Raw genomic sequence first — 24,208 nt, forward strand, 5'->3', positions numbered from 1 at the left:
CTCCCCTTTCTTTTGGTTTAGAATCCGCGCTAGGGGAGCGAGAGAGTGAGTGACAGACATGCTTTCCCTTCCCCTCACCTTCTCTGCCAGGCCCTGCCCACTCTCGCGGCCTGGAGGCTGTCCCCCGCCCAGTCTCCCTAGCCACCTTCCACGGGCCCCGCCTCTTTCTCCATGGAAGCCCCGCCCCACCCCGCCCCGGCCCAGCCAGGTTCCCGCCCTCCGGGTTAGCTCTCACCAAACTTGCCGCCCCCAAAACTTTGGACTACTCCCGACTCAGGCCATGGGGGCGGGAAGGAGCCGAATCACGTAGTCACTGCCGAGCCCGCAGAGCCAGCATAGACCGGGCCAGGCCCCCAGCTACTGCTTCCAGTCGCGCCCCAGCTGCAGCGGCCGCAGCCGGGCCATGGGCAGCCGCGGCACTCCCCCCGGCATAGCGGGGCCCCTGGTATATCGCTTCTTCGGGGAATGAGGGGGGCTTTGACCGCGTCCGCGTGTTTGCATGTGTTGGTTACCCCTCTTGGAAAGCCAGCCTCTCCTGAGTGTAGCGCCCATGACTTCCAGGAAAGGGGGCTTCTCGGTGCTTGCAGTAATGCGCTGCATTACTTCTCCTGATAGCGAGCCTTTAAGGGCAGAGGGGACACGGGGCTCTGACTGTGTCTTTCACCCCCGGCGTAGGGCTTCCTACTCCCTGGGCTTCGCGCTTCTTCTGCGTAGAAGTAGGGGCCCTGGTCTTCTGCACAGCTCTTCCCACTTCATCCAATATAGCCCTCCTTCTTGTGGGGTAAGAAGGGGCTCTGCGCTGTATGCGTTTCCCCTGACCTAGTGCTTCCTTTTTCGAATGTATATGCCACTCTTAGACTCTTGAGTCTTCGAAGTTTGGGGAGGCGGGGGAAGATATCTTAGGAAGTGGGGTGAGGTGAGTGTGGCTGGCCCAGGAGGCTAGGGTCACTGCCCTGGCAACAGTAGTTCTCGGCACCCGGCTCCTGCTCCTTTCCTCTTAAATTCTTCCCAGACTTCTTCGGGGACAGAGTGCGGGGCCCCGGGGGTCCAGGAACCCCTCAGTTACCTGCTCCTTGGACTTTGTATGGGGAAGGGAATAGCGATCGCTGTTTTCGTGGGAGAGGGGTCACAAGGAGGAGAAGAATGACTTTTTTGGGGGGGCTATCTTAGGATGGGAGAGATACTCAGTCTCTTTTGTCGGGCGCGTTGTCTCCTCAATTTCGACTTTAGGGTGTAGTTTGAAAATTGAGGGGTGTTTCTCTGATAATTTGGGATTGTATTGGACTTGTCAGGTCAACTCTGGGATATCTGAGAGAGTGAGTAACCGGGCGAATTTAAATGTGTGTTTGGGGGTCGAGTCAGGGCATAGTTTTCTAGGTGTGTACGTCAGCTTGAAAAGCTGTGTGGTTAATTAGAGAGTTTGGAGGGTGTTGGGATGTGCATGGATGTTAGTTTTTGGGAAGCTAGGTAGTTGGAGTGTGGGTACTGGGATAAGTCAGGACACAGTTTGCCCTCCCGTTGTCTCACGGTTCACTTTGCCCCGCCTCCCCGCAGGTGGCTGAGGGAAGCCCGTGCCGGGAGCCGCTGCCCCTGGAGCTGTCCCCGCGGAAGAGGCTGCCAGCTGCACCCCCAGACGAGGATCGATGTGGCAACCGCCCCCCGCCCGAGGGGGCCGGCGCTGGGGCTGGAGCCGGGTCGGAACCAGGCCACTTTGAGCGATCCGGGAGAGGGGGCTGGTGCCGCCACTGTCAGACCAAACTCGCCGAACTCAAGAGACAGGCCTGGAAATTGGTCGGTGGGCAGGGTACGCCCCTCGGGGTAAGTCATTCACCGCCGCGTTACGGAGACTTGAATTTTCTTGTGTACTTAACCACTCGGAAGTAACCCTGAGTCCCTTCTTAAAACTTGGGAAGGTAGTTGTCCGATCGAATCCCATTAGCTGCATACGTTTGGGGAACGGGAGGCCTGTGCATGTTGGGAGGGGAATCGGGTCGCATACGATTCTACAGAGAGGAAGAGGAGCTTTTGTGTGTGTGTGGATGTCTGAGAATGTTGGTACCATGCACTAGGCGCTACTTCGTGAGCCAGACAACTTTTGGAGAATGAGGGTTAACCCGGACTACTGGTGGGAAGGATGGAGAAGGGGATGGAAGTGGTTTGGCCTTCAGGAGGGTGGAATAAGAGCCAAACTATCTGGTCTGTGATCAACTCCCTCCTTTAATGTGCTGATTTATACATTTGGGGGAGGTATATAGGTTTTCATAAGATTTGAAGCTAGAAGAGACTAGTCCATTCCTCTTAATCAACATTTGATGAAACTGAAGACCAGAGAAGTGAAGTGATTTACCCAATGTCACACAGCTCATATACTCCATGTGTCCTGTAGGGGGAGCTAGGATTTGGATTTAGACTTTTCTGATTCTTAGTAGAAAGTGGCCTCCGTTCTACCAAACCGCGTCTGATGAATTTTTATTTATTTATTTTTTACTTTTTGTAGGGGGGAGGGCAGGGCAATTGGGGTTAAGTGACTTGCCCAAGGTCACACGGCTGATAAGATGAATTTTTATTCCATCTCTCCTGCCCCAGCATACACATGGCTATATGGGTGTACTAAGTATTCACTTTCAGTTTTCCCCTCTGTGTTTATAGTTGTTGCTGCTTTTGGCAGGACCTGAGAGGTGGGTTTGTAGGGAGGGGGGAGGAAACCTTCTGACAGGAGGCAGGTAGCCCACAGCTGTATTTTAGTCCTGCCCTCCCTAAAATCAGTGGAAAAGACTGGCCAGAAGCCTGATAAAAGATGAACTAGAGACCTTGGGACCCTTGGGTTTGGACTTCGTATGGGACATTGTTTTCCTAAACAATGCTTCCCTGGAAGTTTGCAAAGCCTTGTGAGATTGGGGGTCTCCAGAGGAAACCAATCCCTCTTGACCTTCAGACTTATTGAAAAAGTTCCTGGGAAGTCAGCATAATTCCTATTGAATCTAAATATAGCTGGTGAATGTGTGTGTGTGTGTGTGTGTGTGTGTGTGTGTATGGGGGGGGGCAGTGGGAAGAGAATAGCTTGAAAAGAGTGATGTACTTGGAATCTGCAGACTTGGATTGGAACTTTAGCTCTGACCTTAACTACTTGTGTGTCTTCAGGCAAGTCACTTAAGCACTCTGGGCCTTAATTTCCTTGTAAAAATGTGGAGGTTGTAATGTGGAGTTGCCTCTGAGATTCCTTCTAGCTCTAAATCCAATAATCTCATACACATGTGAGTTATTTTATGGCCTTCTGTTTAGTCCTTTTCTGATGCCTTACTGTGGCCCAGAGGTGACTGTATAAAAGAAGGCTAGTTTAGTAGAGACACAAGTGCTGGCAGACTCTGCCAAACTGGGAAGGCTTTGAGTTTGGACCCAGAAATGGGTTGTTTCTGTTGTTAGAGGATAAGCTAGCTAAATTCTATCACATCTTCAGAAGGATGGTTTATCACATGAAGGATAATAGCTTTTTTTTTTTTCTGTTATAGCCATTTATACAGAAGAACACAAACTTTGGGTCTAAAGCCCCACTTTGCCTACTTATGACCTGGGTGACTTTGAATTTTCCCTTTATAAGCCTCAGTTTCCTCAACTGTAAAATTTGGTTTAATGATCTGTAAGGCCCCTTTCAGCCCTTGATCTGGTGTATGTTGTACATTGTGGTGCAGCAAAGTCTAATATTTCTGTTCTTGGATCAGAGAGAGGTTGATTTTGCCCAGATCATATAATCCTTCAGTTTTTCCATCTCTTTGCAGGGTCTATGCCTCTAGTGGGAATGTCATGAGGATTCTCTCCAGGGGGGGCAGTAACCAAAGGTTCGGGGGTTGGTCAGGTGAGGAGACCTTCAGTAAAGGCCTCCTGTGTGGTCCCCATCCTGCCTCCCTATTTCAGGCATCCTTCTTTGAGAAGACCTGCAGGATGGGTAAATCTATCCTGGTTCTCCCTCTCAGCCTTTCAAAGTAGGCAAAGAAAAGAGTTAATTGAAAATCTGTCACCAAGTGCAATCCAGGGCCAGGTCTCCACCCCCATCCCCCTTCTTAAGGGTTAGAGATTCAAACCGAGGCTGGGCTACCTCCTAGCAAGGGATGGTAGTGGTGGGGAGGGAAGGGCGGGGTCAAGAACCTAGAGGTAATTAAGTAGGCATTCATCCCTGAAACCCGATTGACAAATGCTGATGCCACAGGACAAGGTTATAATAAGTACCAAAGCCTGTATGGGCATGTGCCTTCCATCCCTTTAATTTTCCCAGGGATACAAGAGTTAGGGGACCTGATTTTGAAATTCCGGGTTTGTTACCCTGGGCAAGTCACTTAATAGCTTTTTGCCTCAGTTTCTATCTCAATGAAATGAGGAGGTTGGAATAGATGATTTCAAAGGTCTCTTTCTGCTTTAAATACTGTGGTGTTTGGTGGATGGGGAGGAAATTAAAGGGAGATAACAGACAATCTGCTGCTGAGCAAAGCATCCCCTGTAGTCTTCTTCTGGTCCTCTTGTTAGCCTGTTACATGTCATTCCTTTTTTTTCTTTCCTTAATGAAATAAAGACAGTTTCTTTCCACAGCAGTGAGAAGACCTTAATCTGAACATCAAGATAACCTCCTTCACTTGTCCTAACTCCCAGGAGGCAGAGACAACTCCTTTGAACTTACCGTACTCTGACGATGGGTGTCATTGGCTGTGATAACCAAGAGATCTCTCAGCGGCTCCTCTACCTACTGGGCCAGCCCAGGTCCCATGGGGGCAGTGAGGGGGGAGCAAACTCTGCACCTGATGAAAGAGAGAGTACTCTTCCGGAGTCTCTGGTTACTCCCGAGCGGGACTGAGTGGAGATGTCAGAAGATTTTTTTTTCCCCTGAGCCACAAAGGAGACTATTTTGTAGCTGACCCCAGGGATAAGGGTAACCCCTCAGAGACAGGTACGGGGACCCAGAACCTGGCCAGTTTCTGAAGCTGGGTTTTCTCATCTTGTTTGTTAGGTGAGATCATGGTGAAATGTTGCCCATGTGGAAAGTTTTGTGTCTGGAACTATAGACTCACAGAATTTCCATGTCAGAGCTAGGAATGACTTTAGAGAAGACTCTAGCTCAGCACTCTCCCCTTCCCATTTTACAGATGAGAGATCCTTCTGAGAGGGAGTTGGTGTTAGGGCCAGAACTTGAACCCTGGCTTCTGTCTCTGTGTGTGCATGGGCATGGCTGCATGTGGGCTCCCTGGGTGTGAAGCTGTTTTCTGAAAGTTCCTCTGCTTTTTTGAGGGAAGCTAATGAGAAACAACAATGGTAATTCCAATGAGCTGTTGCAATGAACATTCCTTAAAGGTGTTTCCATTCCTATGACCTTATCCCATCCCTCATTGTCTAGAGTTCCTGCAAGTCCCGTTTGGGTTCAGCGCATGGTCAGATGTATTTGGAAGAAAGCCAGAGGAAGGAAGAAAGGAAAGAAACAAGCATTTATTAAGTGCTTACTCTGTGCCAAGTACCATGCTGAGCACTTTTACAAATAGCTCTAGACCTCAGTTTCTTTCTCTATGAAATGAAGAGGTTGAAATCGGTGATTTCAAAAATCTCTTCCTGCTTTAAATACTAGGGTCTTTGGTGGAAGGGGAGGAAATTGAGGGGAGACAACAGGCGATCTGCTGCTGAGTGAAGTATTCTTGGTCAAATCTCCTTTGATTTTTATAATACTGGGAGGCAGGTGTTATTATTATCCCCATTTTACAGTTGAGGAAACTCAACTCTAGGCAGACTGAGGTTCAAGTGACTTGCCCAGGGTCACACAGGTCATAATTATCTAGGGCTGGCTTTGACTCCTGCTTAAGTGACTCCAGGCCAGCATTCTATCTGCTTTGTCCTCTTGTCACTAGAGTTACTTTGCAGTCTTTTATTTTAGCAGAGGAGTGTGATGTGATGGTCAGTCACTCTGTAGGGAGGGTCTGTATTTTCTATCTTATCTCAGCATACTGAGAAGGAATTCCTTGTCGGTCCTGTGGGGAAATAAGATGAAAGTCATCTCATTGGGTGGTTCTTCTTTCTTTATTTATTTTTAATCTGGGGGCTTCTTCCAGGAACAAGAACAAACCCCCCCCCAAAACCCTCATGAATTACCTACTTACTCCTATTCCTGCTCTGAAAAACTAGAAGGAATGTGCTTTAGATGAAGCACTAGTGAGAGCCAAGAATGGCCAGTAATAAATCATAGAATATCAGGACACAGGACACGAACGTGGAGCGGCCATCTTAACCTACTCATTACAACTGAGGTCCAGAGGGGGAAGAAACTTGCCCAAGGTCACATAGGTAGTAAATAGAAGAACTGGGATTTGAATCCAGGTCTTTTGACTTCAAAGCCAATGCTTTTTCCAATTCACCAGCCTGTTCTGACTCCTAATACTTATTCATCTAAATAAAAAATGATTTAAAAAAATGGAATATTAGCAATTCACATCTATTTGGCACATGGAAGGTAGAATGAGGTGTGCTGGAAAAGAACCCTGGTTTTGAAATCTAGAAGATGATTAGACAGCAGACTCTGCTTTCTAGCTGTGTGACTTCAAGCAAGTGAGTCGTTTAATCTGTGTTAACTGTTTCTTCATCTATAGGAGGGTGTCTGTTTGGATAGTATCTATGTTTTTTTCCAGCTCTAAAATTCTGTGTTCTTATCTCATTTAATCTTCCCAATGACCACAAAGTCCAAGGAATATTATCCTCATGTTAATGATGAATTCCCATTCATTTCCAATTTACCCATCTGGGAACTGTAGATTTAGTTCGGTGGCTCATTCTATAATCCAAATTTCACTATGAAGAATCAGGAAATCTCCTGATTGTAAGAGGGATATGGTATCCCACCTAGATGGAACACATTATCTCTCCCTTAAGTGAAAATTTGGATATGTAATGAGTACAGATAGTGTTTCTTTCACCTTTAAATGAGAATAATAGCATCCAATGGTTACCCCAAAAGGCCACAAAGACAATCTTTTCTTTACATCAGCATGCTGTTTTTCAGCAACCTCACCTCCATCAACTGCCTACCATGTTATATTGCCAAGTTTCCTACTGCCTCCTTTGGATGGCAACATTCAAGTCCACTACAGTGGTAAAAGGGCAGATGGTATAGAAACATCTGTGCTCAAAGAAACCTTGTAGGGGGGTTTAAAATCCATCCTTCCTCTCATACCCCCTCCCTGAAGTGGGAGGTCCTCTTCTCCTTGGGTAGTGGGGTTAGACCAAGAACCTTGTTACTTGGTCTTTTCTTTTGGAGGAATAAAGCAGTGAGAGATGTTAGTGGCTTCCTTCAATAAGAATCATCTCAGCTTCTACTTTCTTTAATTTTCCTGGTCCCTCCAGCTCACATGGCTTCCCCTCTTAGATCACCATCTTTCTACTCCATATATCTTACTTGTATCTAGTTAATTTCATGTTTGTTTTCCTCTCTTAGAAATGTGAGCTCCTTGAGGGCAGGTACTGGTTTTGCCCTTTTTTGGGGTATTTATCCTCTGGTGCTTAGTGATGTGTGTGGCTTATAGCAAGAACTTCATAAATCCTTGTTGAATGATGCATTGGACAGGCAGGATGCAGTGGCTGTGATGATAACTGAGTGAAACATGAATCTTCTGGGGAAAAGTATACCCTAAGAATCTGGAACTTTTAAACTCAATGTAAATAAGCATTTAAGCACTTACTATGGTTAAGGTCCCATGCTGGCCCTGGGCATGTTAAAATAGATATAACCTTGTTCTCAAGGAGCTTAAAATCTAATTGGAGGGTGGCAGGTATCCAAATATTTTGATACAGGGGAGGGTGAGACAGAGGGAAGAACAAATTCAGGAAAAGTCATGTGACAAGTTAGAAATGGGCGAAATTACTTTCAGTTGAGTGGGGAGGGGAAGCATAGGTCAGGAAGGATGTGGGACATATTGACTGAACTGGGTCTTAAAGGAAGAGAGGAATTCATTAAAAGGAAATGAGGGTGGGGTAGAATCGGTTCTGGGTGAAGGTGTGAACAGTTACTACTTTCCTCCAAGAACCTTTGGCAATGGCCAAAGATAAAAAAAAAAAAGACAAAGACCTGCCCTCAAGGAGGTCACATGAAATTAATTAGATACAAACAAGATATAAACAGAGTAGATAGATGGCAGTCTGAGAGAGGAAGCCACAAGCAGCTGGAGGGACCAGGAAAAGCCTCTTAAAGAAAGTAGAAGCTGAGATGATTCTTGAAGGAAGCCAAGCCACTAGCATATCTCACTGCTCTGCTCCTCCAAAAGAAAAGACCAAGCAAATCAAAATCTTGAAGGCTCTTGGTTTAAACCTGCCTTTCCACCCCCCCACCCCCCAGGAGAGGAAGACCAAGAATCAGTGCTCCATTGAACTCTGTTCTGTGTCACAGGATTTCAAAATGGAGGAAATCTTGGAGGTTTTCTAGTCTGACTCCCCCATTTTTCAGATGAGGACATTGAGCATTAGAAAGAAGTGTTTTGCTCCCAGTCACACAGTAGGATTAGATTTGAATGCAGTTCCTCAGACTCTAAAATCCAGCAGACTTTTCCCTAAATCAGACTGCCTGTTTTCTCACCTCTGCTCATTCTATTTCCCCTACCTGCAATGCTTTTTTTTCACCTACACCTATTGAAGTCTTTCAGACCACTCAGATGCCACTCCAGAAAGCCTTCTTTTTCCCACAGGCACACCTCTTTTCTGTGATCTCCCAGCTCCTAGATCATTCGCTGTCCAAACCTTTCATTTGGTAGACAGCATAGGCACTCTCTTATGGTTATCTAAGGCTATGGCTTCTCTCTCCCCCTCCTCCCTCCCTGTCTTAGAATCAAAGGATTTGGAGCTAAAAGGGATCTTAGTGATCATTTGGTCTAACATTCCTCTTCTATCATGTGATGACTATGGACAAGAGACTTTCCCAAAAGTCACACAGGCAGTGAGGAGCAGAGCTAGAATTGAACAGGTCTTCTCATTCCAGAATAACTTAGTAAATTCCCCTTTTCAACCTTGCTCTGCTATATCAGATACAAGTGATACCTGTGCTGAAGCACCCAGGAAATGTTTGTTGAATGAATGTATTTCAGACTTGTTATCTATCAGATTGTTAAAGACCTGCTTGCCCCTCTCCCTTTTCCTACCCTCTTCCCCCTTCCCCACAACAACATGATTGGGCATGTAGCTGGTGCTCAGGAAGCACCTGTGACTGGATTGATTTCTTTCATTCATTCTTTCTTGCCTTCCAAGTATTTTACATCCCAGATCCTAAATATCCCACAAATGCAGAAGCTAAGTAGACACTTGAGCCACTGAAAGAGAGGGGCTTTCAGCTGCTAGGGATGTTTCAAATGAGGAGTGATCTTTGCTAGCAAGTGAGGGTTATCCCTGTGGCATTCTGATATTCTGGATTGGTGCTGACCTCGCCCTGCAAGAGAGGAAAAACCCTTCACCTGCTCACTGCTGACTGATAGTCCTTTTTCTCTTAGATTGCCCAGTTGTTTCATTGTGTCTGTGCTGATGGGGGTGGGGAGAAGCAGCATGGAGTGGAAGGGAAATGAAATTCCAGTTGTCCCTTCTTCTGTGGACTAGCCAACGATTCACAGCTTTTTGGTGCCAGCAACATCCTAACCTGTCCAGGGAATGTTAGATGCTCTTCATTCACTGACTAACATGTCCGGGATCTTAGGTCATCATCCCAACCCTCATTTATAGGCACTTAAGGTGTTCCAATGAACTATATATGTATTAGTGCAAGTATTATTATCACCATTTTACAGATGGGGAAACTGAGGCTTTGGAGAGGCTAAGTGAGCTGCCCATGGGCTCAGTTAAGATGAATCAAAGTTAGGATTTAAATTCAGGTCTTGTCTGCAAGGTGTAGCATTCTTTCTGTTGTGCCTCCTCAAGTGAAGAAAGGATCTTAGGAGGAATCTAGCCCAGTCCTCTAATTTTAAAGATCGAGAAACTTCAGAGATAACAGTATGACTGGATAATTCCATTTTCTTTTCTGGACGTCAGTTTCTTCATCTATAGAATGAGAGAGTTGGACTAAATGATTTCTAAGATGCCAGATATTTTTTCATGAGGTTCCTGTGGTCATGGGGTCAGTCAGTGGCAGTACTGTGACCAGAAGCACCCTTGGGTCTCAGCAGTGGGCTCTTCTTGCTGTTCAGCCAACACGAGGATATTGCTATATACAGCCTTGAAAAAAGTTGCACAAACCCTGAGGGAGTTTCAATGTCTTCTTGTTTATGAAAGTATTTGCTTTCCACACCAACCTTTGAATCATTTCCTCTAGCCCCCTGTCCTGGCTGCCTGAGTTCATTGGCTTGGCTGGGGGCAGTTTCCTTTAACATTTCAGGAAAGAGCCTGGGGGGAGGTAGAGGAAGTTGGCAGAGAAATGCTGGCGTTGGCTGCTTTTTGTTCTGTTAGGAAGGAAAATCTTTGAGTAGACAGGCCAGACCATGGAGGTTGTTGCCAGACTCTGACTAAGGATGCTCCCTCTGTCAAGATCCCATGGACTTAACACAGGATTGATGGAATGCTTTCCTGGTTGGCTTCTAAGGTTTTGGTCCATCCTATTCTTTCTGACACTCAGTAGTGGACTTTGCTTTCATGCTAGGTAAAGTCTAGGCACATCAGCTTGGTGTTCAAGGCCATGCATGGTCTTTCTCCCATTTAGCTTTCCAGTCTCTGGAGAGTCAAAATAGCAAGGTGGATAGAGAGCTCATCTTGGAGCCAGGGAGACCTGAGTTCAAGTCTCATCTCAGATATATACTGGCTGGATGACCCTAGGCAGGTCACAACTCTTTGTACTCTTGGCAACTCTCTCTCAAACTATAAGTTGTGGAGAAGGTGTCAACCTGTATTGGTAGAGAAAGTTTCCTCCTCAGGGAGTTACCGACACTTCCTATATAAGATATGTTCATAGATCTAATCCCTTTATCCCTTCCATATATTCTATTCCAACCAAACAGGACTATTCTCTGTCCTTTGATTTTTTCCTGCTGTCTTCTGCACACGTGACTTTATATGCTTTTCCATATTCTAGAATGAACTCTGCCTCTGCCATTTGTTGATATTATATTTTTCCTTCAAATAATTCCAGTTAAAAATCAACTTTTCCAAGCAGCCTGAATTTATCATACCATGTTAGGGTCATAGAAATAGAGTTAGAAAGTTGAATAAGATGAGAGATATAGAGCTGGAAAGATCCTTAGAGGACATCTAAATCCAATCCTTCATTTTACAGATGAAGAAACTGAGGCCCAGATAAATTTAAGTACCTCATCGAAGGTCACACAGGTTGCCAGGTCCTTTGACTCCAAATACAGAAATCTTTCCCCTGTACTCAAATGTTTTTCTATCTTAATATCTTAATCATCTGAAAATATCTTAATCATCTGAAATAGGCTTACTTCTAGGAAACATTAGTTGATATTGTAAGAATATTTGTTTTGAGGACCATAACTGTTCCTGTGTCTGAGATTTTAAGAGTGTTGTTGTCTCATAGGATTTAGAAATGGAGGCAACCTGAAAGACCACTTAATCCTGATTCCTCATTTTATAGAAGAGGGAACTGAGGCCAAAGATATTGTCTAAGATTGTTCTGTTGGTGAGTGGCAGAGCCAGGTCCAGGGGTCTTTCTACTTTTCCAGGGCTACTAGTAGTACCAAGACCAGACTTCTTCCCTCTGGTGCTGTTTGTTATCATTTGAATGCTGTAATCATCAGTTATGTGTAAACTCCTGGATCTTTGGCTTTCATAAGGTATTGCTATTCTGAGAACATTGAGGTGCTGCCATGAATGGCACTTGAGACCCCCTCTACAAACTGGCTTACCTTACATTTCTCATGTATCATGAACCCCTTCTTTGAAAGTCCAGGGAAAGTTCCACTCTGCAGGGAAACATTCTTCAATAATCACAATTCATCTTGACCTTCCCTTCTTCTGACCTTTTTTCTGAAGCACTTATGGTCATATACATACATATATACACAAACACACACACATATATACATACACATACACACATGCACACACACATACACATATATACAGAACCCTTGCATGGAAGTGTCTTTTAGTGGAGTTCCCCAAATTTGGAACCAGGAGACTAGGGTTTGATTTCTGGTTGTTTAACCATTGACAAGTCATTTTTCTTCTTTGAAGTGAAAGGCCAGCATCTTCCTCTCTGTCCCACTTCATCTCCGCCTCTTGCCCCTCTTGGGATAATTAAATTCAAGAAGCATTCAATACCTGCACTAGACTGGGCTAGGGTCTGTGTTATAAAGAAAAAAGAAACAGTGTCAGCCCTCAGGGAGCTTACTGACAGTGTCACAAACTTAGAGCATACAAGTACATAAGTCCAAAGTATCTATAAATTAATTAAAAGGGATTTCAAGAAGGAGAGAGTGCAGGTGTCTGGGAGTGTCAGAAAAGGTGGTACAGTAGGAGGTAGCACACGAACTATGCTTCAAACTAGCATTGGGTATAATAATCCCCATCCTGCTTCTCTCCCTAGGCTGCTGGGAGGATCACATGACATAATGAATTTGGGAAAATGCATGGCAACTGTAAAGAGTGGAGTACATGTGAAGAATGGTTATGTGAGTGCTTTCTGTATGATATGCTGTGGTGTAGACACGGCTGTCCTACTCATCCAGAAAGTTAATCAAAATCAAAAGTCATCACCTCCTCCTTTATCTTCCCCAGGAGGCAGTTTTATGGGTTCCTTGTCCTAATGCCAAATGCTGCTTCCCTGTGGAGGTCTTGATCTGTAGGCATTAGGAGCTGGGTAGGATGAGTGTTGGGGGTGGGGAAGGGAGGTGGGGAGAGGGAGTCCTGGCTCAGGGACCAGTCACTTCAGTAGCTTTCTTTCAATGCCGTAATCTGATCTATGTTTCTCACCAAGATGAGGGCGGCATCTCCATATGTCAATACCTGTGCAGAATTGATTAGAACACCAGCCAGGAGTGGGTAAATGATCAATTTTCATTTAGCTCGCAGCAAATCTCCTGCTTCTATTGTTGGGAGATTTCACGCTCCTCAAGGAAGACCAGACAAGAGCGTTGGGAGCCCAGCGGAAACGTGATACTTCTGTTCCGGGCCAGCGCTGGCTGCCCTTTTAGCATTGGCGTGAAAGAAGAGAATTTGTTCTACTTTTTGCTGCTTTGAGAAGATTAGCTGTCGCTGCTTTTGAAAGGGTGTCCTGCAATCCAATCGGGCTCTCGAGCACCTGGCCAGGTATCTGCAGGAAATGGATTCTCCTGCTTGAGAGTTTTCACTTTGATTCTCTTCATTTCTATCAAGGGCTTCTGGAAGGACACTCAATCTGCCTCCCAGTCCCACCTTGCTTTGGTCCTCATTGCTGGGTTAATCAATGTTATGTGTTCCTCAAGTCTTGACCTTTCTTCCTAGCTTTCTGGAATCTGATGGCCCATTTCTCAATGCCCTCTAGCTTATAGATGTCCACAGAATTACCTGATTTTCATCTAATAGGAACTTTGGAATCATAGAATGTCAGACACAGCTGGAAGGCACATTTTAATACCATAAGATCAGAGAATTAGAGCTGAAAGGAACCTCGGGGCTCATTGAATTTAATTCCTTCTTTTTATAGATGAGGAAACTGAGACCCAGAGAGGTTAAGTTATTTGCCCAGGGTTTATATAGCAGCAAATATTTTCTGATGTGGTAGAAAGAGTGCCGGATTTGGAGTCAGGAGACTTGAATTTGAATTTCAGCTCTGCTGCTTACCTCTTGTGTGTGACCTTGGGAAAATTATTTTACATCTCAGTGCCTCAGTTTTCCTGATTGGTAAAATGGGGGGGGGTTGGGCTCCCTGAACTGTAATGTCTCTTCCAGCTTCAAATCTGTGATCCTATGAACCAAGAGCCTCAGAGATACCTTGTTCCTTTTCTTTGTTAACTACGCACAGCCATGCCATTACTGGGTGCTCAGAAGGATCTTGTCTCCATTTTCAGTGCCAATGGCTGCCATCTTCTTCCATGGCCCAGAATTCTCTGATACTGACCTAGACTTTTCATTCAGTTTCAAGAAGTCAGTAGCCCATGTCCATTTTTTTAATTGCCAGATCTTCTTCATCCTTTTCTCAGCCTCCCCTCCCATTCTGGAAAAGAACATTGAATTATGTAGAGTCCATCATTCCCAGTTATCTGTGGTCAGTGAGGATGGGGAAGATTGTGGGCTTTGATAGTACCAGATAAACCTCCAACCTCAGTTGCATTCCACCCTTAGTTCTGACCTCTAGCTGACCCCATCCCCACTAATTCTGAGAAGCAATCATGGCCCAGTTGAGGTGTGAGCTCCCCTCTCCTGGGGAGTCAGGGCTGGGGTTTGGTTCCACAAAGTTGGAGGGAAGGGAAGCTAACGCCTCTTGAAGAATCAGTCTCTGGATAATAATTGGTCATTTTCCCTTTGGGCGCCATCTTCTCTTTGTAAAATAAAGGGGTTAGACTACACGGTCACTAAAGTTTCTCTTAGTTCTAAATCCCATGATCCTAAAATTTTATAATGTCAATGAAAATGATTAGGCCACATATATTTGAATAGCAATTTTAGCCTCTGTTGAGCTGCTGTTTAATAGCTCAGTAATTGCTGGTATATGTATTACTTCATTTTAAAATGAGAACATTAGCTTTGGTTGTCAAAGTCCTTTCCTCACAAAGATTTCCGGCATCAGGGAGCATCATTATTATTGTCCCAATTTTGCAGGTGAAGAAACTGAGGCTCAGAGAGGTGAAATCATCTGCCCAAGGTCACACTTCTATTAAATATCAGAATGAGGATAATGAACCCAGCTCTCTTGATTTCCAAGTCCTCCATGCCCTTTCTCCACCCCTATGTAGCCTTTGAATTTCACAGACCCTATTTACAGCTCCATTACAGAAATAGGGTAGGGATTATTTTGCCCATTTTGTGAATGTGGAGACCATTCCAGGGAGGAGAAGTGAGTTTCCTAAGGTTACATGATATTTTATAGCAGAACTAGGTTTAGAATCCAGGTCTCCTGACTCAGATAGTTCCGGTATCTCTCTCTACCACAACCCACTGGCTTTTCTTATTATTATTATTCATCTAAAAACTATCTCTAAGCCTCTGCTGACATCCCACCTAGATGAGGCTAGGTGATATAGTATATAGGATACTCAATTTAGAGGTAGGAAGACTTGAATTCAAATCCTGCCTCAGGTACTTGTTAGCTCTGAGTCTCTGGGCAAGTCATTTAATCTCTCTCTGTTTGCCTCAGTTTCCTCAAATGTGAAACATAGATAAGAGTGTGCTTGGATTGTGTAATGCTTTGAAAACCTTAAAGTGCTATATAAAAGGTTAGTTATTATTATCATCATCCAGAATGTCCCCAGAAGAATGTAAGCTTCTTGAGGGAAGGAACTTTTCTTTTTTGGTTATTGCATTCATAGTGCCTAGAAAAAGCTGGTATCTAGTAGAGGCTTAAAAAAGGCTTCCTGAATGTTGGCTGGTAGGGAAGTGGTTCTGGCTTCCTTTACACTAAGCCAGTGGAGCTGGAAAGGCTTTGAATATGGGTCTAGACAGGTGTGACTTTCTTCTGAAGGCTAGCCCAACTAAGGGAGAAACTCATCAGCCGGCTGGTCGGGATGATTAACTATAGTAGCTACTATACCAAAGGTACAAGTAGAAGGGCAGGTCACCTTCTCCTCCTGAGGCTGTATCAGAGGAGGAGAAAATGGGGAAGTATGTGGAGGTAACTTGGAATGTGGGATTATGGAGGAGAACGAGAACTAGCTGCATAACTTCCATTTTTTCAGTGATGTATGAGGCCAAGTCACCTGCTAAGAGGGACACAGGTGATTTGGGGAGAAAAGAGAAGGCTGGGGACAGCTCAGATAGCAGCAAATCTCAAGGATCATCTACTAAATCGTTAAGTGCTTATGATCTACTTTGATAGAGGAAGAACCCTTATTGACCTGATCACAGACCCCTGAAGTTGAAGTATGTACTTGTAACTGTGTTGTGGTATAGTGGCAAGAGAATGGGACTGACAATCAGAGTTCAAATCTAGACCTCATTACTTATTAGCTGTGTAATCTTGAGCAGGTGCCTTCAAATTAATGGGCCTCAGTTTCCTCCAGTGTAAAACAGGAATAATAATCCCTAGCATATCTCCCTCCAAGTGAGATATTATTCTGATTTTTACCTTGTAGCCTGTAGATCTCCAGAGAAACTACGTGATGGCTCCCTATCTCCTTTGAACCAGAGAAATGAGAGAAGGTGGCTCTTCTTAGGCTGGTGCTCTGCCTGGTCCTCAGAGACAATGCTCCCCAGCCTAGACTAGGGAGCAGAGAGAAGCTAGCTGTGCACCAGGACAGACTGGGGAGTCCTCATAGCATTGCCTCGGGATGCTTAGTCAGTTCTCCCTTTATTACTTTCTCTCAAGTGGATTCCTGAAGGAGCAGACACACCTGTATTCAAATGTGAACAGAGAGGTGCATTCCAAGCCAGTGCTCAATGACTTTTGGACCGTTTCCCGATTTGAGTTTGCTTTTCCCCCTTTGGCTTCTATTTAATCTTCTCACACCTTCTTAGGCACTTCCCAGACTGAGGTAGATTAATTAACAGAGGAGGCCTGTCAACACCTGGGGAAAAAAAAAGGAGGTTGTATTTCCCAGACAGTCTTTGCTAGGCTCGCTCCCTCACAGGCCACAAGCTCTCTGCTGGCCTCTGGGCCACTCCTGGTGCTTGTTTGTAGTGAAGTGTGAGCTCCACCCTCCTCGAAGCCAGCCGCTTCTGTCAAGCTGATGGATGTAGCTGTGTATCTGGGCCTCTGGTGAGGTGGGGGCATGAGCAGCAGGCACAGGGAAGCTGTTTGAGACAAGGCTTGGGGCATCTGAATTCAGGAGGTAGCTCTGGAGAGGTATGAATAAATGTCATCTTTAGTGGTATTTCCCCTGGGCAGTAGTGGTGAGACTGCTGGGGCTGGGCTCAGGGGACCTTCAGGTTCTGGCATTCACTAACTCAACAATCAGAGAGTTGCTATAATGAACCAATCACCAAACACCAAACACACAGTGAGCATGTAATCCTATGTCTCTATGTACCTAGCAGAGTCTGGTGCTGGTGTCTTGTTTTGTTGACTTAGGACAAGCTACTGCCCTATTTCTCCTCTCATAGGCCACCTACATAGAAGTTATCTCCCCTAGCTCCCACCATTCTCTAATCTCTCATACACATTCATGTCAGTGCTATCTGAGCTGTCCCCAGCCTTCTCTTTTCTTCCCAAATCACCTATGTCCCTTTTGGCAGGTGACCTGGCCTCATATATCACCGAAAAAATGGAATTTATCCATCTAGTTCTAGTTCTTCTTCTCCTCCATAATCCTACATTCTAAGTTATCTCCACATATTTTTCCATTCTCTCCTCCTCTGATACAGCCTCAGGAGGAGAAGGTGACCTGCCCTTCTGTTTGTGCCTTTGGTTCCATTCCCTTCTCTCTCTGGAAACTTTTTCCTTCAATCATTCCCTGTCTCTCCCTAATTTTCAACCTCTTTATCCACTGGCTCCTTTCCTGCTGACTCCAAACATGCCCAGATTTTCCCTGTCCTTAAAAAACCTTCACTTGAGGCTGAACCAGAAAAACAGTTTCTACAGGACTCCAACATTATAAAGACAAATAACTGATAGAATTAAGAACTTTGATCAATGTAATAATGACCAACTACAATTCTAGAAAATTGGTGATGAAGCATGTTCTTTACAGAGAGGTCAGTAGGTACAGAATGAGATATAAGCAATGTATGAATTTGTTCTTTTGGACTATGTTTATTTGTTACAAAGGAGGATTTTGGGGGGTGGTGGAGAGGAGGATAATTGGGGAAAAGGAAGAGGGAGAACCATAGTTATCATAGATGGCGATGCCAAGAAAAAAAAAGAGTTTTGAGGAAATGTTTGAAAATGCTCGGAAGGACAGAGGGAAATTTGGAGGGAGACACAAATAAAGAGTATAGCTTTGGAGCTAATATGTTGAATTCATCATACATTTATAAAAACCTAAGCTGTACATAATAGGGTTGTTCATGATTTCATACACAACCATTGCTTTCTTTTCCCCCTTGCATATGGAAATATTTATTTAATGTTTATTGATTTGTGAATATCAAATTTTTTTAATCCTGAAAAAAATCTGAAATTGGCCATACCATTTCATCAAGCTATCATCTTTTATCTCCTTTCTCTTTCAGAGCCAACCCCCTAGGAAAAAAGCTGTCTCTACTACTTACCTCCATTTTCTCACCTCCTACTCACTCCCCCATCTCTTGCAGTCTGGCTTTCATCCCAAATACTCTATTGAAACAACTTCCTACAAGATCATTAATGATCTTCTTGTTGCTAAATCTAATGGCCTTTTCTTAGCATTCATCTTTCTTTGGCCTTTGCAAAAGTGCTTGACACTTTTAGCCATCTATCCCTTCCTTCTAGATGCTTTCTCCTTACTGCATTTTCATGACACTGATTTTATCTCATTCTGCTCCCACCTATGTGACAGTTCCTTCTAAGTGGTCTTTGCTGGGTCATCATCCATGTCCCTCCCCAAGGGTGTACCCTAGAGTTCTGTTCTGGGCTCTTGCTCTTCTCTCTTCACATTTTCTCTTCCTCATCTTTTCAGTTCCCATGGGCTCAAGGATCATGTCTGTGCAGAGGACTCCCAAATCCATGTTTTTAGCCTTCACCTCCTTTCTGTGCTCCACTTCCTCATCTCTAGCTGCCTGGTGGACCTTTCTATCTGATTGTCCCCTTGGCAACTCAAACTCAACAGGTTCAGGGGAGGTCAGACCTACATGTTAGGAAAATCGCTTTGGCAGCAAGATGGCAGATGAATGGGAGTGGGGAGAGACTTGAGGGACACAGGCCAATGAGAAGGCTGTTGCACTAGTCTAGGGAAAGGGTGATAAAGATCTGTACAAGAGTAGTGGCAGTGAATGGGTAGAAGGAAGGGTATCCAAGTGGTACTGTGAAGGTGAAAATGGCAAGACTGGAAGACAGATTGGATGTGTGTGGGATGAGTATGAGTGAGGAGTCAAGGGTGAAGCAGAAATTGTGGGCCTGGGAGCCTGGGAAGGACTGAGTGACAGCAAGAGGAAAATTTGGAAGAGGGGAGAGTATTGGGAGAAAGATACTATGAGTTCTATTTTGGACTTGTTGAGTTTGAGATCTCTATGGAACATCCATTTTGAACTGGTCAGTTTGTTCTACAATCCCAGGCTCAATCTCAAGCAGTCAAGCAGTCTCCTGATTAATTAATTAATCAGCCTGGACAACTGATAATAGCCTGTCCATTATTCTAGGTTAATCATTGAGCTTAATAACCTTCCCTTTTCTCCAGGGCTAGGGAAGGAAATGCAAGACAGGGAAAACCAGGAGTACCATACTTATCACAGATTTTTCAGCATGAAGGACCTTAGAATCTATCTAGTCTAAGACCTTCATTTTAATCAGGAGAAAGATGAGGTTCAGAGAAGGGGGAGTGATCATACAGGCAATAAGCAACAGAACAAAAACTTAGCTTACTTCTTGTTCAAATTTGGTCTCTGACACTTACTAGTTGGGTGACTCTGGGCAAGTTATTTAACCCACTTTGCCTCAGTTTCCTCATCCATAAAATGAGCTGGAGAAGGAAATGACAAACCACTTTAGTATCTTTGCCAAGAAAACCCCAAATGTGATCACGCAGAGTCAGACACTACTTAAACAACCGAACAACAAAAATAGTTAAATGGGTAATGGGAGAATTTATGGCCAAATGAGAGATAGTATTATAAGATATAAAATGGATAATTTTGATTACATTACATTAAAAAGCTTTTGCACAAACAAACCCAATGCATCCATGATTAGAAGGAAAGCAGAAAATGGGGAAAAATTTACGGAAAGTTTTTCTGATAAAGACCTTGTTTCTCAAATATATAGAGAATTTATAAGAATATGAGTCATTCCCCAATTATTAAATGCTCAAAGGATATGAACAGGCAGTTTTCAGAAGAATAAATCAAAGCTATTTATAATCATGCAAAAAATGCTTTAAATCACTATTGATTAGAAAAATATAAATTAAAAATTTATTTTTTATTTTGTAATATCAATTCTGAGGTACCACCTCACACCTATCATATTGGTTAACATAACAGAAAAAAATCTCTATCCTAAAGAGATTTTTTTAAAAAAGGAAAAGGACATATATGTGCCAAAAATATCTATAGAAGATCTTTTTGTGGTGGCAAAGAATTAGAAATTTAGAGGATGCCCATCAACTGGGAAATGGCTGAACAAGTTGTGGTATGTAATTGTGATGGAATACTATTGTGCTATAAGAAATGATGAGGGGGAAGGCTTCAGATAAGCCTGGAAAGACTTATATGAACTGATGCAAAGTGAAGAGGGCAGAACCAAAAGAACATTATGTCTAGTAATAGCAATATTACTAGTGATTAATCGATTGATTAATATTACCATGATCAACTGTGAATGACTTAGTTATTCTCAGCAGTACAATGATCCAGGACTATTCTGAAGGACTTGTAATGAAAAATGCTATCCACTCCCAGAGAAAGAGCTAATGGAGTCTGAATGCAGATTGAAGCATACTATTTTTTACTTTATTTTTTCACATTTTTTGATCTGTTTTCTTTCACAACATGACTAATATGGAAATATGTTTTGCATGACTGCACAAGTATAATCTATATAAAATTGCTTGCCATCTCAAGGAAGGGGGAGGGGATAAAGGGAGGAAAGGAAAGAATTTGGAACTCAAATTTTTTTTAAATGTTAATTGTTTTTACATGTAATTGGAAAAAAAACATTTATTTATTTATTTTTAAAGCAATCAAGGTTACAGGCCAGTTATTCCTGGGTGTGGGCTAAGTATCAGAGCCCAGATTCGATCCCAGGTCATCCTGACTCTGGGGCTGGTGCTCTTACTCACTGAGCCACCTGGCCACCCCTCGGAAAAAAATATTTAAAGCCATTTAAAAAAACCCACCTGGTTGCAAATCCTCATTTTGCCATTTATTATCCATATGGCTTTGAGCAAATTATTAATCTATCTGAACTTCTGTGAAATGAGGGACCTGTAATAGAAGGACTTTGAGAAACCTTCTAGATCTGATTTTATGATCTTACTATTTCTGTCCTTCTTTTCCCAGAGGACTTTTTTGTGAGGCTCAGATAAGATGAAGATTTTATTAGCATTTTGTAGAGTATCAGTGCAGGGTTTTCTAGTATAGCTGGGCTGATGCTAGTGGAGACTTCTTAGAGAGGAAAGAAATGGAGTCAGATATTGTTTTCAAGGTATAGTTAGTGTTTAAAATTTGATCTAGTGGTACAGAGCTGAGGACAATAGATTGATGAACTCAAGAGCTAGTGATCCTTCAGGTAAGTCCCTTTCAACTCAAAATCTTCTCCCTCATAGAGTTTTACATGGTTGCAGGGAGATTTTTGTCTCTGGAGGAGTAGAGAAAACTGAGAAGTATTTTTTAGGACCTGAACCCTTTAATTGGACTTAATCTTTGGTATATGAACTGCTTTGCACTGTTAGAAAGATGGGTGTGGTGGCAAATGTCTGTAATTCTTGTTACCAGGAGGATAAGATTGGTAGATCACCTGGATTTAGGAATTGTCAAAAGGAGCTAAAGAGGACTGGGTGTCCACACTAAGTCTGGCACCAGTATGGGGAGCCTTGGGGAATGGAGGGGCCATCAGGATGCCTAAGGAGGGGCAAATTGGACCAGGTTTAAAAAGGAGGAGGCCATACAGCTCAGCTTTGGAATCAGGCCCGTGAATGGTTGTTGCATTTCAGGAAGGGGGGGTGGGTGAGGAAGACCATGATTACTTTGGGGTCTTGGTTTTTGAGTGTGGTTTTATTTTTTGGACTGGACCTATAATTTCATTGGTGTAAGGAAATACCTGGGAAAATCCCTCTGTATGGTGGTCTGTACCTTCTTTGCAACTTACAGTCATAGAAAGTAGCTTGGAGGCATGGGACGTCTCCTAGGTCACACATCTAACATATGGAAGGGCCTGAATGGAGGTCTTCTGGACCCAGAGGTGGCTGTCTGTCCTTTAAATCACTCTTCCTCTCTTCTGGGTGTAATAGGCTTGTGACTTTTAGTGACAACTCAGACTTCCCCTCCCCTTTTGGTTGTCACCACAATCCTGATGGGACATGTGGCCTCCTGGCTGGCCCCTGTTGTTATACTGCTAGGCTACGTTAACCCCTGACCTCAGGCCATCCTCCCGATGGATTGCTGCCTTTGTTCATGATGCTTGGGTTTCTGATCCCTTGCCAAAGGCCAGGTGGGTGGTCAGTGGCCCATAGGGTCATAGGATTTAGAGCCGCATAGGTAGTAAGGAGATCTAGGATTCAGATCTGGCATCTGTGTTTGCAAGGGCAGTGTTTTTCCCACTACAACCTAGTGGTGGGCACAGGAGCTATGGCACTCACACTTCTTCTACTTAGTAGAGGGCACAAGTTCATTCTTCCTATAACAGCTAGAGGGAGGAGCAGAAACAGTGCTAGAGTCAGGAAGACGAGTTCAAATCCTGTCTTAGATACTTATTAGCTTTGTGACCCTGGGCAAGTCACATAACCCTGTTTGCCTCAGTTTCCTCATCTGTAAAATGAGCTGGACAAGGAAATGGCGAATCACTCCAGTGTCTTTGCCAAGAAAGCCCCAAGAAGAGTAAGGACTGAACAAAGGAAGGCTGAGAATAGATGGTTTGCTCATTGAGCCACCCTCACTGAAATCAAAGTAGGAAGAAACAGACTCGTTTGCGACAAAGATACTTGGGTGAGTTAACGGAAGAATTTCCCCAAAGACTGGTTGTGATACTGGGAGCTTGACACTAAGTGGGGCTGGCTGAGTCTTTTGCTCTGGATGGATTCAAGTCTGCCTGGGATATGTATAACTGGTCACATTGTCCTGGAAAGTTGTGAGGGGGGGGGGTTGGGGGTGGGGTAGGGTTGGAACAAGTCTTTGTCAGTATTATTATTATAAGACATTCTGGAGGAGCTTTACTCAAACCCAGGCAAAGGCAATGTGGTGTGGTGACTGAGCACTGGACTTGGGATCAGGAGACCTGGCTTCAGTTTTCAGTTCTGCCTCTTATAACTGGGTGACCCTGGGTAAGGCACTCAGTCTCTGAACCTCATTTTATCTATTTATTAAATGGGTATCATGATTCCTTATACGGCCTTGGTGAGGAAAGTTCTTTATAAGCATCGAAGTGTTCTAGAAACGGTCACTGTCTTATGAGGTTTGGTTTCATACATATCTATTGCCTTGGTTTCATTGTTGTTCAGTCATGTCTGACTCTTTGTGATCCCATTTGGGGTTTTCTTAGCAAAGATACTAGAGCAGTTTGCTATTTCCTTGTCCAGATCATTTTACAGATGAGGAAACTGAGGCAAAGAGGTTAAGTGACTTGCCCAGGGTCACACAGCTAGTAAGAGTCTGAGGTCAGATTTGAACTCAGGAAGATGAGCCTTCCAGACTCCAGGTCCAGCACTCTGCACTATGATGCCACCCAGCCACCCTTTGTTCTCATTAGGCTCACTGAGATGAATTTATTCATAAGATCAGAGGATCATTATCAATCTGGAGGGAGTTCTCTAATGGAGCATCCCAGGGCTCTCTGCTTTCCAAAATTGTAGGCAGGAATATGCTGGAGAATGTTTAACAATTGGCTCTCAAAAATATATATGTGTGTATGTGCATACACATATGTATATACACACATGTCTGTGTGCATACATATCTTTGCATGCATGTATGTATATTTATGCAGGAGATATTTTAAAGTTCAATCTGCATTATTAACATTTTCTCTATCACTTTCTTAAGTCTAGCAATCAGCAAAACAATAACATCAAGCTCTGATTTGTAGTATTTGCAGATTTCCAAGGTACAAATATAAACACTAAAAATTTAACAATAGGTCCTCACTTACCTGTTGGAAATGACTCTGGTACGCCCCTTTGAGCGATAGGATTTCAAACTGGGTGGGACCTTAGAAAACCACGACCCTGGGCTACCGAACACTTTTTCAATGACATCATGATGGCATATATGTCGTCAGATTTACCAAATTTACGTATGACATGAGATCGTAAAAGTATCATAGGATTATGGCCTTGGAGGT

The 24,208-nt window shown here is 43.8% G+C and overlaps 1 protein-coding gene across 3 annotated transcripts in view; it reads left to right on the top strand.

The window, feature by feature from the left end:
* Positions 1-229: 229 nt before the first annotated feature.
* The window catches only part of KIF26A (kinesin family member 26A), a 171,441-nt gene continuing 147,462 nt past the window's right edge, over positions 230-24,208 (top strand). For 2 of the 3 annotated variants that reach the window (XM_069103814.1, XM_069103815.1), the window contains exons 1-2: positions 452-781; positions 1,555-1,818. In XM_069103814.1, the coding sequence (XP_068959915.1) occupies positions 500-781; positions 1,555-1,818 (546 nt within the window). In that variant the 5' untranslated portion in view covers positions 452-499. The other variant, XM_069103816.1, reaches the window with a different exon arrangement.

Source organism: Petaurus breviceps, unplaced genomic scaffold (assembly GCF_028583685.1).
Source record: "Petaurus breviceps papuanus isolate PSGF00001 unplaced genomic scaffold, PetGlider_PUasm1.0 64, whole genome shotgun sequence".
In the NCBI taxonomy this organism is placed as follows: domain Eukaryota; kingdom Metazoa; phylum Chordata; class Mammalia; order Diprotodontia; family Petauridae; genus Petaurus; species Petaurus breviceps.